This window comes from Podospora pseudoanserina, chromosome 2 (assembly GCF_035222485.1).
Source record: "Podospora pseudoanserina strain CBS 124.78 chromosome 2, whole genome shotgun sequence".
NCBI classification, from domain to species: Eukaryota; Fungi; Ascomycota; class Sordariomycetes; order Sordariales; family Podosporaceae; genus Podospora; species Podospora pseudoanserina.
In genome coordinates this window covers 2,087,763-2,101,143 of record NC_085921.1, presented here as the reverse complement: position 1 = coordinate 2,101,143, position 13,381 = coordinate 2,087,763, and the positions used below count along the sequence as shown (strand labels likewise).

Here is a 13,381-nt window from a genome sequence, read left to right as displayed (position 1 = left end):
AAAGATCGGTTTATCAGGTCGACCGTTGCCGTCAGAGTCGGGCGTGTTTGAATGGAAATAGGGGTAGCCTCGTGAGCCATTTTGCTGATCAATCTGTCATGGATGAGACGCCCAGTTTCACAACACGTAAGTGCCTTTACCCATGCGGACCTCAACCTCAAACTGAACCTTTGCCTTTACCTAATCCTGTGTTTCCTGCCCCGATTCAAACAAAGTACCACAATGCTCAAACCGCAAAACGCTCCCAAGCTTTTGTCCACCCCACCTCGGCATATCTGCCCGAAGCTCCAATCGGTGACAACCATCTATTGTCAACTTAATGTGGCTCGATGTTGTGCCGGCAAGACAAGGTAACACACCTGCGCTGAACCCTAACCCCCACGACTTACACCTCCCCTACCCCACCAACTCCTTTGAGACCTTCACTTCAGCATCCAACAAAGAACACCATCTCAGATCCCGAAAGCCGAATGATACGGTGTGAGCTCCAAAATGGGAACTAGCTTACCACGTCGCCTCTTTGATCGAGGTGTGTCGAGGGGAGAATAGCGCCATTAGCATTGCGGGGCAGTATAGCGCTTAAGCCTTCACGTCATCGCATGCCGAGCACGCCATCCCTCAAATCGATATCGCAATCATCCCAATGCTCTTTCCTGAACGAAATCCCAACGCCCAGCACCGATGTCACTCGGGAGCGGGCTGCCGAAACGTGGGTGCATCATGGCCTCTTCCAATGAGACCTCGGCCCCATTGCAGATGATAGTCTCTGGGCCCAGTCCCGGGATGATCACGCAATCGACAAGATGCCCCCCTTCTATCGAGGACGCCATGTACTTATAAGCCAGACATGTGAGCTCTCGATCAGATCCAAATATTCCATTATCAGATCAAGCTCTTCATTTGGCAGTCATCACCCAGCACTTCCAAACCGCCCCCTACCTTACCTACCACCACACACATACCATACACAATGGCTCCTGGAATCCTAGTAGAAGAGCCTGCGGCTCAACTTCCTCAAGTCACCAAGAGCAACCTCGATGCCCCCCGCCACATTTTCCCTGACGGCATCCGCACATCTGGCCAGCACCCCCCTCTCTACGACGTCCTGAAGCCCTACTCTGAGTTTCCCAAGGAGATCACCGGCCGCACAGTATGGAAGCGTGATGAATTCATCAACAACCCTGAGAAGTGGGTGCACCCCTTCACAGATGAGGAGGTTGCCGAGTTGTCCGCCACCGCCGACGCTTTCATCGCCAGCGGCACACCACTCACCGGCATCTCCAAGGAGAACTTTGTCCTTCCCAAGCTCGGCAAGGTCTTGACTGACCTCCGGGAAGATCTCCTCAACGGCAAGGGCTTTATCCTCTTCAAGCGCTTCCCTGCCGATGTTTGGGGCCCAGAGAAGAACGCCGTTGCCTACATGGGTCTCGGCACCTATCTTGGATACTTTGTCTCTCAGAACGGCCGCGGCCACGTCCTCGGCCACGTCAAGGATGTCGGTGATGACCCGACTCAGATCCACACCGTCCGCATCTATCGCACTGCCGCCCGCCAGTTCTTCCACGCTGATGATGGTGATATCGTCGGTCTTTTGTGCGTACACCGCGCCCAGGAGGGTGGTGAGAGCGACATTGTCTCGGTTCATAACGTCTGGAACATTCTCCAGAAGGAGCACCCTGATGTTGCCGAGACTCTGACCAAGCCGATCTGGTACTTTGACCGCAAGGGTGAGGTCAGCGATGGCCAGGAGGAGTGGGTTCGCCAGCCTATTGTTTACATAGAGAACGGTGGCCAGGGCCGTCTCTACTGCAAGTGGGATCCCTACTATGTCAAGTCTTTGACCAGATTCTCCGACAAGGGTATCATTCCTCCTCTCAGCGAGGAGCAACTTCATGCTCTGAAGGTGCTTGAGGATACCTGCCAGCAGGAGGCTCTGCACATGGTTTTGGAGGTTGGAGACATTCAGTTCTTGAGTAATGCTCACTTGCTCCATGCTCGCACTGCTTACAGGGGTGAGTTTCTTCTTTCGGCTCCCCAACATTGACTTGTTTCCGTGCTAACTTTGGACAATAGACTTTGCCCCTCCCGCTCCCAGAAGACATCTCCTCAGACTCTGGCTCGCCACTCCCGAGGGTGAGGGCGGGTGGGCCCTTCCCATGCCTGACAGCCATGAGAAGAAACGTGGTGGTATCCAGGTCAACGACACTCCTCCTCGTGCGCCTCTTGATGCCGAGTAAATGATGGTTGGATGGGGACAGGCAAAAAAAAAAAAAAAAAATGAAATGATAATGAACAAAAACACAACGTGTACACACAAGGGACAGATGCTTAGATAGCATGTCTCACTCATGTATTTATAAAATGTCGGCTGATGATGAATTGATGATACCACTTATTCTTTTTCATAATTTTGTCTTGGTCTTGGTGATGAATTGATGTGCCTTGGGAGAGGGTTGACTGGCGGGTGAGGTAATCTAGGCAGGCTGATGCGTCGCATCCCTATGGTGAAGAGTAAATGAGGGTGGAGCAGTTGGTTGGGGCGGGGTGGGTTGACATACCGGCGTATATCGAGCGGGAAACTCACAGTGGGAAGCTCGTTTCTGGACGAGACTACCTTTTGGTGGCAGCGATGGCTGTGGCGGTGGCTGAGGTGCTTCGACGGCTTGGGAGGGGATGAGAGTTGTAGTGAGATCGGGGTGATAATTATGTCTTCTGCCCATTGGGACTATGAGAAGAGGGTTGAGGTTTGCGGGTGGGTGATGTGGTAGTGGATAAGTTGGATGTTGTGAGGAATGACAAAATGATGGTAATGGTGAGGGGGGTATAACCACTGTACTATCCCCCATATCCCCACAGGTTGGCGCCAGTAGGTCTCGAATATACTCTGGGTTCAAGATACAGCCTCACAGAGGTTATTGTGATGAGATGAGATATTGATCCAAGTGGAATTTTTGGTGATGAGGTGGAGGGAGATACTGCAGGTATGGTATGTACCATTAGGTATTGATATGAACTTTGAATGATGATTGATCTTTTTTGAAGGTCAGTTCCGTTGGATACCTTTGGAAGTGATGGAAACCCTGCGCAGAAGAATATGTGATGAAAATGAGGTACAAGCAAGACGCCAAAGAAAAGGAAAGCAAGCCAAATATACCCTCAACCAGCCAACCTATGGGCTCAGGCCAGTGGCCTAAGAGCAACCTCTCTGCCTGACCCATTACCTACCTAGTCAGTAACCTCTCCTCTTACACGAAGTAAGTGAAGAAACATGTTGCTGGGCAAATACCTCTCGTCTTCTTACCCGAACGCTATTAATAGACAAAAAGTACAGGAAACCAGCGAGTTTGCCTAGGCTTGACAGTTCTCCAAGTCCGCAACTAGTCTCGCACAAAGCTCCCGCTTGCTCTCCTTCGCTATTTCAACATCGCTACTATCCACCATGAAGACAACTGAGCACAACGTCGGCATAAAAATCCCCACATGCTCACCTAAGACGATTCAAGTACTCTTGACAGATCCACCTGCGTCGTTCATAATGATCCTCTTTGTCGTAATCGGGAATCTTGTTATAACCAGAGCGGGAGTCCTCATAGTTCTTCAACTCCTCCCAGAACCCAACTTTGAGAAGCATTATACCAAGAGAGTACACGTCATATGCATGGCGGTACCGCCGCCTGCGGATCTGCGTGCTTTGCCGGGTGCTGATAATAGTCGAGTGTAAAGCCAGCAATGTTTAGATCTTTTGTTTGTTCCGGTTCTTTGGTCTTGTTCAGTATATCGCGGCCATATATACTAGCTGGCCGGGAGAAAATCCTTCCATGCTTTTCCTCTGAATCCTTGCTTGAGGAGTCATCGGTATCCCGCCAGGTGTATGTAGTGTGATATTTTAGTGTATTACGGGAATCCACTAGGGGCTTTCTAAGTTCATCCTTTTGAGAGGAAGGTTTGCGCGTTTCATGCTTGATGTCGTCTGGCCGAGAAAAAATATAGCCCATCAGGATGGGCTTCGAAACATCTATTTCAATTTTGATTTCATAGCGGTCCTCTTGGAGCGTGCTCACGTGTTTCGGAAAGAACATGACAGACTCTGCAAGTATGTTCTTGTGTAGCCACCCGCTTGAGTGAAGCATGCAGACGGCACGCACAAGACTTCTGGCAAGCTCAAATCGCGAACCCAGTGTTGACCGGATGCCATCCATTTTCCTGGTGCCAAGAAGGGATTTTAGTCGAACAAGTGCACGGAGCTTCAGATTCTCCGCTGGCTGCTGCCGACTGTGAATGCCTATCGTGCTCGGGAGCCTATAGAGGATGCTGCAATCGCCTTCATGGTCCCCTTCAGTATGATCAATCATGCCAGCAATGTTAAGCCCATAGACACTTTTCATTGTATTGTTGCCCCAAAATGTGTTGAAAAAGTTTCGAATTAGAATCCGAAGTCTGGGATCAGCCGGTCTGATGGGCTTTATCGGCTCGCCATCGTCTTCTTCGTCGCTGCTGACGTCTTTGCCTTCAACCAACAGTCGCGCTCGAGTCCGACGGCGCTTGATCTTCCGTTTCTGTTCCGGTGTGAGGTCTAGTGGCGGTCCGCGATAGTCTCGCATTTCCACATAGACAACTTCACCTTCAAACAGAGCAAGACCCTTCCCCAAATACTTCATATTGCGTTCCTCCTCACCGATAGTGGTGAGCTTGCCGTCATCTGTCTGCACCTTGTCCCTGTTTTTGTCTACAGATGCCTTCAATGTAGCCGCTAAAGCCAGCAGTTCGTAGTCCGGACGGACCGAAGAACCCTTGTCGATTTCTGCATGCTCAGTTGCGACTCTTGAAGTCCACTTCAGCACTGCCGGTGACTCCTGGACAGCCAAACAATCCATGGTAAAGTAGACATTCATCGACTCAAAGGCGTTTTCAGGGCAAAGGCGGTAGAGGGATTCGCTGTGGGATTTCAAGTCGGAAATGAGTTTTCTGAAGTCATCCTTATCTCTCAGAGCCCACTTAAACTTGTTGAGTTTCGAGAGACGTTGCTTGAATTCAGTGATCACAGGTTTGATGTCCTCGATTGTCGTGTTCTGAATGGCTAACTGGACATTGCTGGCCAACTGGGATCCATCCTGAATTGCTTGCGTTGACCGAAACTGGATTCCATATCCTCTGACAAGTTCCTCTTGGTTTGACAGTGTGTCGGCAAGGGCAGAGAGGATGTTGAAGACGCCCTCGGCTTTGAAGCGGTTCTTCAATAGGTAGTTGTGAAGCTTGGTTTGGTTCTGTCTGATCTGGCCAGGTTGCTGAGTGTCGCCTCCATCCTGAATGCGCCAATGGAAGCCCCAGGCTTTCAGAATGGACTACTGGATGACCAGTTCACGAAGGTGAACCGAAACCTCTTTGTCGGCCGCGTTGACAGTGGTAAAAAAGTTGTAACAATCCCGACATGTTGAGTATAGGGTGGCAATGCTGACGGCAAGTCCAGCAGCGTCCATGTTGATGATGATAGGTAATTGTGTGTGGTAATAATTGGCTAAAAAACACGCCGCGCGGTGGGTTGCCTTTGATAGAAGAATAAAATCTCGGGTCCTGACTATGCCAGAGCTGTCATCATTTAATATTCGAGGTGTCATTTCACAATGAGAAGAGCCTGATATGCATAAGCACCTGTGGCTGTCTTCAATATTGGCTTGGCCCAACCAGTTAAGATAGGGGTAGTCAACCTCCCAGTGCGCCCTGCAGGTTGCCTGCTCTGACCAGTATCAAGCCCCCAATCGTGTCTGTGTCCAACCTCAACTGAATTCTGCTTGGACATCACGCCGCATCAGCGCGACAAATTACAATGCCTCTGCTTCTGTGGTTGCTCCCAGGGCTCTGGTCCCACCTTTGGCCAGGCCCACACACTCAGGTTGCTCTGAGGGCTTATATTTCGCGTACCTTTCTGTGGCCTTCCTCTGTTTGTCAGATTCTGCTCCATTGCCATAACCTTCCCCCTGCACTTTTTTGCTTCACTTTTGGCGCCAGTCACTTTTCGGCCCACAACTTCCAATTTTCTACAATCGTTAATCTGTTTTCAGCGCGTTAATCGGGTCTTATGGTAAGATCAGGTGTGAAAACCTGCAGCTGCAAGCCTTGCAGAACACGCATGTTTCGGCAGACAGTCAAAAGCTGAAAACTGAAACTCTTGAGCTGTGATGTCTCTGCATTGTACCTAGCTTGTATGGAAGACAATAATGAATACAGTGCAGTCCATGGCGAAACTAAGCCCCTATTATTAGGTAAGTACCATTTAAAGTGTGGAAATGTTTGAATCCGACCCCTGGGAACGACCCTGGTGTTTTGTCTGGTTCAGCATCTCTGGCAAATCCGTTCTGTGTCCACGTGTCTGCTCAGCTGAATGAGGTTCTTCACAAAGTGTGTGTTGGAGTTTATGTACCTTATCAGCTGTCCTGCAAAGCTCTTGGGTGTAGGCAGAGTTTGGGTCCCAGGCATGTGTTGTAAGTATTTGGAGCACGCCATGATCGAATTGCTAGTATAACACGACCTTCTTGCAGCAGCTGAACCCCAAAGAAAAAATTATTACCAGGCACGGTAAATAGGCTGTGTTGTGAAGATATGGAATGTTCTTTTTAAGGGTGAAAGTCAAATGTCTCCGCCACATGAAGCCGGAGGCTTGACCATCCCAAACCTTCTTCACGCCCCCTCAACCGTCTCGCCACAAACGAAAAAAAGTCTAAACGTGCCTCAAACCTTCCACCTCACCCACTCGTAACCTTCAACACGCAAAAGTGTCAGAATTCTCGCGAAATCTAAAGCTCTATTCCCGCTTACTCCAAAGTCTCCTTTCTCGTCTTCAACCATCAACATCCATCCGCCCAAGCAAAACATTCTCGAGCGGCCCTCATCAAGAACTTACCGCGTCATCAACTTTAACCGCCGCTTGACTCATTTCCCCCGCGCTTGCAAACTATTCCCAGACATCAACCAACCGTCCGCGCACGCTCCTCCAAACCTCCCCTCTACACCCCCCAAACGGATATCTCCAGACATCTCCCGCGCGCCAACCAAAGAAATGCCGTCGGAAGATGACTACTTCTTGAGATCATATATCTTGCTGTCTCCAGCGGGGTTTATCGATGAAACCGGTCATCGAGACCCGCACAGGTATTTTTGGGATTATGTTGGTGAGGACGACGAAGAAGAGGTCCCTGTCATGCATACAAGGGCGTTGAAAGAGGGGGAGGACAAGACGTGTGCGATTTGTCTGAACGAGATGGTGGGGGTGGTGGTGGTGGAGGTGCCGGGTTGTGGGCATATTTTTCATGGGGGGTGTCTGCGTGAGTGGTTAAGGGGGGGCAATAAGACTTGTCCGATGTGTCGGGGTAAGATTAAAGGACGGGTGGAGGTAGAGGAGGATGAGGAGGGGGGGTATGAGATGGAGGGAGATGGTGAGGGGTGGATTCAGAGTGAGAGTGAGTGGGTCACTGAAAGTGAGATTGAGAGTGAGAGTGAGAGGGGCAGTGAAAGTGAAAATGGAAGTGAGGGTGAGAGCGAGAGTGAGGGGATGGACTGGGAGCCGAGCGAGAATGAGAATGTCGATATGGATTGGGATTTCGACCAAATTTTCCCGGCGTATTCTGAGCCTCATGGCCCGGTGGTGAGATTTCTAGACTACCTACCTACCTTAGTGATTGATCAAAGGCTGCCGCAGCTAGAGTGGGACGAGTCGCGGACCGACAGGCGAGGAGAGCTTGTGATACGTCACAGAGAGAGAGTGCAGCTTAGGGAGGAGCAACCGGAGGAAGACTGGGAGGGTTTTAGTGATTGATCGGGCGATCATTCCTTTCCCCTAACGCGCAAAGGAAAAGCCCAGGAAGCTTTTGATGAGGGCGGAGATGTGCAATATGGTTATATGTTTGACGACGATTGGAAATAAAGAGAACAGTCTGCTTCATTATCATCATTAAGCGGTCAAGGAGATTGGTTTACCCAGTAACAACGCACGCAGGATACTCTCTTTGACTCTGGTGTGTACTTGCTCTACGCAAATACCATCATACATAGTTAGGGAAAGCTGAGGACAGAAATGCAGAATTTGCAAATAAACATCAAAATCAGGTTAGGGTAGGTAAGGTAGCTGAACGTTGTGTAAGGCAGGGAGCTCAGCCTGGTTCAGTACCCAACAACGCGGCTGCCACCAGCTCACCACATCACACCAAAGAGATCCTCCTCGGTGGCCCAACAAAGCTACCAATCAACTCTTCATACATGAACCCATGCACATACGCCTCACCGATAATCTTGTAACAACCCGAAGTGTCAGTCTTCCTGAGAATGAATGGAACACTGGCTCCCTCAATCACCCAAATCTGATCATAAAGTTCCCCGTCTGGCTCCCTTGTCGATTTTGGGCCTAACCCAAATCTCTCCCTGTCAGTAAGGAAGAATTTTCGGCCGCGGGTAGCCTCCTTCATCAGAGCCTCGTATTTTCGAATTTGCGCCTTTTGAACCTTGGAAAAACAGCGGCTTGCATTCCGCGTGTACTTGGTAGAAGCCCAATCGTTTTGAACCTCTGTATCCTGTAGAGGGCCCTGCTCCTCCAAAAAGCTCAAAATCTTGGTTGCAGCCGCCAAGTGTCGAGCTGGCAGCAGGCTCGAAGATCCTCCGAAGAAGTGGTCCTTCTGGTCGTTTATGTCTTCTTCCAAGATCTCCAGATGATGCCCAAGGTTGGACATGGACTCGGTTTCTGGAGGCCCTTCCAGCTCCTCGCTGCTCTTCTCTGCATAACCTGAGCAATCTGATGACCCTTGGTCCTTCTCCTGCTCACCACCCTCTCTTATGTCCGTACACCGTAACTCTCCTCTCTTCTTCTTCCTGTCTTCAGATTTTCCAACGTCATCGGGCAGTCCCGAATCTCGGACGCTGGGAGCTCATCAAGCTGCCTTCCTTCGCAAATCGCTGACAAAAGTGCGACCTTCCTGCAAAGTGATGGCGCGACCCGCTTTCCCACCCAGCGTTCCGGACCAACATCCCGAAGCAGACTGCAAACCTGCAAGATATCTCTCAATTACCAATTTGCAAGCCCAGCCACGAGTTCATAGCCTGTGAACAAAGTTCATCCACCTCGTGTTCCTTGTTCGCTATCAGTGTCCGCCGCAGTGCCTCAATGCGCGTGACCGAACGGGCCGGTATCACTTTGTACGAGTTTTCCCTGCAGAACACCGTGAGATTGTGCCACTTCCAAGAATTTGGCTTGCCTGGATACTGTGCAGGTCCTTTCACAGCCAGCATCAAGAAAGATGTGAGTATGTCGGCTCGAGAATCCGCCACAGCCTTCGCTGTGTCAATGCAATGGCCCACGACGGACAAACCCCCCTCAGGATGGAAGACGATCTCGCTTGCTTCCGCTAATTTGAAGTTGATATACGAGGCGCAATATCTGCAAGGGTCGGACCTATTGTCAAACGTTTCCGTTTCTAGCCTCGCGCTGAAGTATGGGACCCAACCGGGAACGTCCTCGATATTTCGGTTTGACGGATCTTCAATGTGTGATAGTACAGAGAGACTGTTGGTGTCCTTAATTATGGCCTCTGCTGTCGCCCCAAAAACGGCCTGGGCACTTTGGCGGTAGTTTGGCGCAACAAGTCCCTTTTCCTCTGCAATGTTCAAAAATGCAAATACCTTGTCCTGAGGGTCAGAGGCATTGAGGTTCCGAAAGACCGATATGACAGGAAGTAGACTTAGCCGCTCGTGGAAAGGGCTCAAGGGAACTGAGTCAGCCGGGGCACTGATAATTGTACCCGAGTGATATCCAAATGCACCCGTGGTAAAATCTCGATGTCCCAGCCTCTCTCACTCCGTCCTGTCACTACCATGGTACCTGTGCCCGCCAGGTCCAGGTTCGATCTTTCGCGGATATATCGGAATCCCCGAAGGAAAATGAAAGCATCTCATGGCTCAATTACCAATCGCTCTGTATGATCCAAAGTGACCCCTTGTTCATCCTCGAGATATCCCGTATGCATTGCAACAAAAGCCTCAGTGTTTGATACGGACCGACCAGTAAGCAGGCCTCGTCCTAACTTGCATAACTCATCTTCCAACCCATACCTGTCAATCACCTCCAGCGCCAACAGAACCATCGTCATAGGGAACAGGTTAGTGGAGGTTAAGACGAAGGTACGTTTTGCGAAAGTCGCCTCCTGCGCGATCCATGCTCGACGAAACCAAATACGATGAAAAAAAGCGAATAAGCCAAACCAATGGCGTATAGACATTCACTCAATCCACGAAAGCGTTGTGTCAATGTTGATGTCGCTCCAGGAGCGCTCTTCTCCCTTTTCAATCTTCTCACTCATCCGTTTCGCACGGTGTGCCTCCCAATCCATTAGTCGACTGAACCCTTGGGCTGCCCATTCCGACAGTCTGTCACTCTTCTTGGTCCATGCCAAAACCTGTTTGGCAGATTGATAGACCCTGGACATCAGCGATACCTGAGAACCTCGCTCGTCTGGGTCGTCCTGGTTGATGCATATAGCATCGATCCAAAGCGGATAGCCCGCATTGTCGAAACCTGAGTCTAGCTGAAGCCTGCCCCAACCGTGAGGCCCTGCAGAGTCTTTTCGTACCCGTTGAACTGTCTCCAAGAAGTGAAATAGATTCTCCTAGACCTGCACGCCGCAGCCATCCACCTCAATCTACCTCAGTTTGTCACCGTTCCAATCGACCTTCTCTTCAGCTATCATGTACCGGCGACTTTGCCAGAAATTAATCCATTTTGCCAGGTCTAGCCATCCAAATCGTTCATTATTCGGCCCCTTGATGGAACAGGAAAAGGGGTTTCTGAAATTCATTGAATCTGGCACCGACTCTCGAATCGTGATTGGGTTTCCCCACGTATAAGACAGAGCTACATATTCCGGCAGCGAGGCTAAGTCCGAGTCTAGGTTGATGATTCGAGTTGACAGTCTGATGATGTTTCTGTCTCCTGCAGCTGGCTTGATCATATCGAGGATTCTGATGGATGCTGCGCTAGGTAAAGGGCCGTAAAACAAGTGGCGGTAGGTGTGACAGGTCTGAATCAAAGGCTTTTTTCGGCTTCTTCAATACGCAGGCGGTGTAGCTGGCTAACCACACCAGCAGGGTGTGGAGCATGGAGGTGCTGCCCTGAGGTGAATTGATTGACATCCTGTTTGCCGGAAAGTGGTAATGGATCGAGGGGCAAATGGTGTTGGAAGACAGAATACCTGGAGCTTTTGTACCGTGAATTTAAATGCAATTCCGTGGAGGTGCGGATGTGCCAAGTCGATAAGTTATTGGGGGTGATGCTGTGGCTAAGGCAGCCTGATACCGGGGTGGTGATTCGATCAAAGCCCTGGCGCTGTAGGCAATACCATACTGCAAGGATAACTGAGCATTTCAGTGAGGCTCAAGTCGAATCACCGTGTACTCTCGCGCAAGCCGTGCCTCGACTCCCCTCTTCACTCCAACTAAGACAGAAACGTAAGCGAAAAAGAAGCAACCCAGAGTCTGTTCAATACCACTTACAAATATTGTAGTATAGGTACTTTCCCAATATCGGAGCCCAGAGCATTGCCGACACCACCTGGCCATATGTCCAGTCTTTCGGTGACGCGTTCAAACCGCGGCTGATGGTCCAAAGAGTGACGAAATGTAAGGCCGTGGCGATGGCAAGGGTCATCTGCAATCCGTACCAAGACACTCGAAAGAAATGCTTTCCCAAGTAAGCCAGCAACTGACCAGGTCTATGCCTCTCGACAATAGGTGAAATAATCGGCCATGTCCGATGTGCGCTCTGCGCAAGAAGGAGTACAAGGGCGGTTGTATATCCTACAATCAGCATGGGCATTTCCACAAGTTGAAGATTGTATAAAGGCGTCAGGCAATACGCTGTCAGAGAAGGGTTACCACCACACTCATCCACTGGTACTAGATCTTTTAGCCGGCCTAACAGGATGTGGAAAGGGACTTGAGTGACAGTTTGCCACCTGATGACCTCTGAAAAGATGCAGACAATGATGCAAAGCGTCAAGGTATACCACCAGCTCATTCCGGCACGGTGGAGTACTGACTGTGTCAGAAGCACAGGCAACATGCTGTTGACCGCCAGAGCACGAATCAACTGCCCATTCATGATGGTGTCGCTCAGGGATTGGATCGATTCTTGCTGGCTGCAAGACAAGCCGCAGGTAAAGCTCGGCTCAAACGTGGCAATGGTCGCGATCTGAATGGCCATGGTGAAGAAGGCTTGGGCTTCCTGGAATTCCACGGCAGCCGAAACCAACGCACCGTGGACTCTGGATGTTGTGAGTTTTCTGTGACGACGCTCCGCTTTCTTCCAGTCGCCTCGCTTGTGGACCAAAAGAACGAACCGGGCCCAAGAGCTGATTATCGTGATGAAAACAAACGAGGTGACTGAGACTGATGCCTGTATCATTTGTGACAGCAGGACCTGGAGAAGGGTTAGGCGGTCAGCTTCTGAATCCAAAAGAATCGCCAGTTTTCCAGAGGAAAATGCCAACTTACCCCCGGCCCTGCAATGTCAGGCTCAAACTCCATATCAAGCTTGCCACAATATTGGCCTAGGCCGTCATGAAGGACCTGGAATTGCTCAAGGCTAGTGGCGTTATGCGGACCACCCAGGTGTCCCCTTAGTTCGATAAGCTGTGTCGTGCAGGTGGCCATGCCGGATATTCTACCTTCGCCTTCGCAGGACCACACAGCGCATCGTACAATATCATCGAGTATCTGAGTTGCATTGATGTTTTCGGGGACACCAGCTATTTGTAGTGATGTCGGGGTGTCCTCCAGTGGGGCTTCTCGAATAACAATGCCGTCATCTGCCAGTAAGCCCGCGGTTGCAAAGGCAAGGCAGTTTCCTAGAATGCTGAGGGAACTGAACAGTATCTTGGGGTCGGAGCATTGCCCTGCGCATTGTTGACCATGCAGTGAGCCTCTACACCCCGACTCAAAAAGCGGTTCCTGCCATATTGAATGTTGTTGGACAAAAGGTCTTTGAGTTGTGGCAGCCGGCGAGAGAACACCATCAAGCAAGTTCCGACTCCCCTGTTGAGTGGCAGAAAGGGACCTTGGTGCGCGACTCCATGTTGATCCCGAGGACGCTTCGCCGTTGGTATTAAGCAGATCAAATAGCTTGTCGACATTCGCTGGGACGAGTGACTCCGCCCGTGGAGACAGGTCACTTAACATTGCGGTTAGCCTCAAGCAACAACATAGTCATCATGATGAGGACTGGAGATGTTTGTTCAGATCAAGCGTGCCTCTAGAAGCTCCTTGTTGATCAAGGTCCTCGAATTCCGGGTAGTAGTAGTAAGGGATTCTCCCTGCATATCCGGCGTTGTAACCGCTCCTTAACCAC

The 13,381-nt window shown here is 50.4% G+C and overlaps 3 protein-coding genes across 3 annotated transcripts; 1 reads left to right on the top strand and 2 right to left on the bottom strand.

The window, feature by feature from the left end:
- Positions 1–173: 173 nt before the first annotated feature.
- On the top strand, positions 174–2,393 carry QC764_204890 (uncharacterized protein). Its single transcript, XM_062944192.1, has 3 exons — positions 174–350; positions 457–2,012; positions 2,074–2,393. Exons 2-3 carry the CDS (start codon positions 971–973, stop codon positions 2,235–2,237), a joined length of 1,206 nt encoding a protein of 401 aa, XP_062802995.1. The 5' UTR covers positions 174–350; positions 457–970; the 3' UTR covers positions 2,238–2,393.
- A 556-nt stretch (positions 2,394–2,949) lies between these two features.
- On the bottom strand, positions 2,950–5,630 carry QC764_204880 (uncharacterized protein). The gene is made up of 3 exons (XM_062944191.1): positions 5,400–5,630; positions 3,909–5,342; positions 2,950–3,836 (listed from the first exon to the last, which is right to left on the bottom strand). Exons 1-3 carry the CDS (start codon positions 5,613–5,615, stop codon positions 3,651–3,653), a joined length of 1,836 nt encoding a protein of 611 aa, XP_062802994.1. The 5' UTR covers positions 5,616–5,630; the 3' UTR covers positions 2,950–3,650.
- Positions 5,631–7,982: 2,352 nt separating this feature from the next.
- Positions 7,983–13,304, bottom strand: QC764_204870 (uncharacterized protein). The gene is made up of 4 exons (XM_062944190.1): positions 12,529–13,304; positions 11,530–12,454; positions 9,320–11,471; positions 7,983–8,928 (listed from the first exon to the last, which is right to left on the bottom strand). The coding sequence occupies exons 1-3, from the start codon at positions 13,210–13,212 to the stop codon at positions 11,401–11,403; spliced, it is 1,680 nt and encodes a 559-aa protein (XP_062802993.1). The 5' UTR covers positions 13,213–13,304; the 3' UTR covers positions 7,983–8,928; positions 9,320–11,400.
- Between the last annotated feature and the right edge of the window lie 77 nt (positions 13,305–13,381).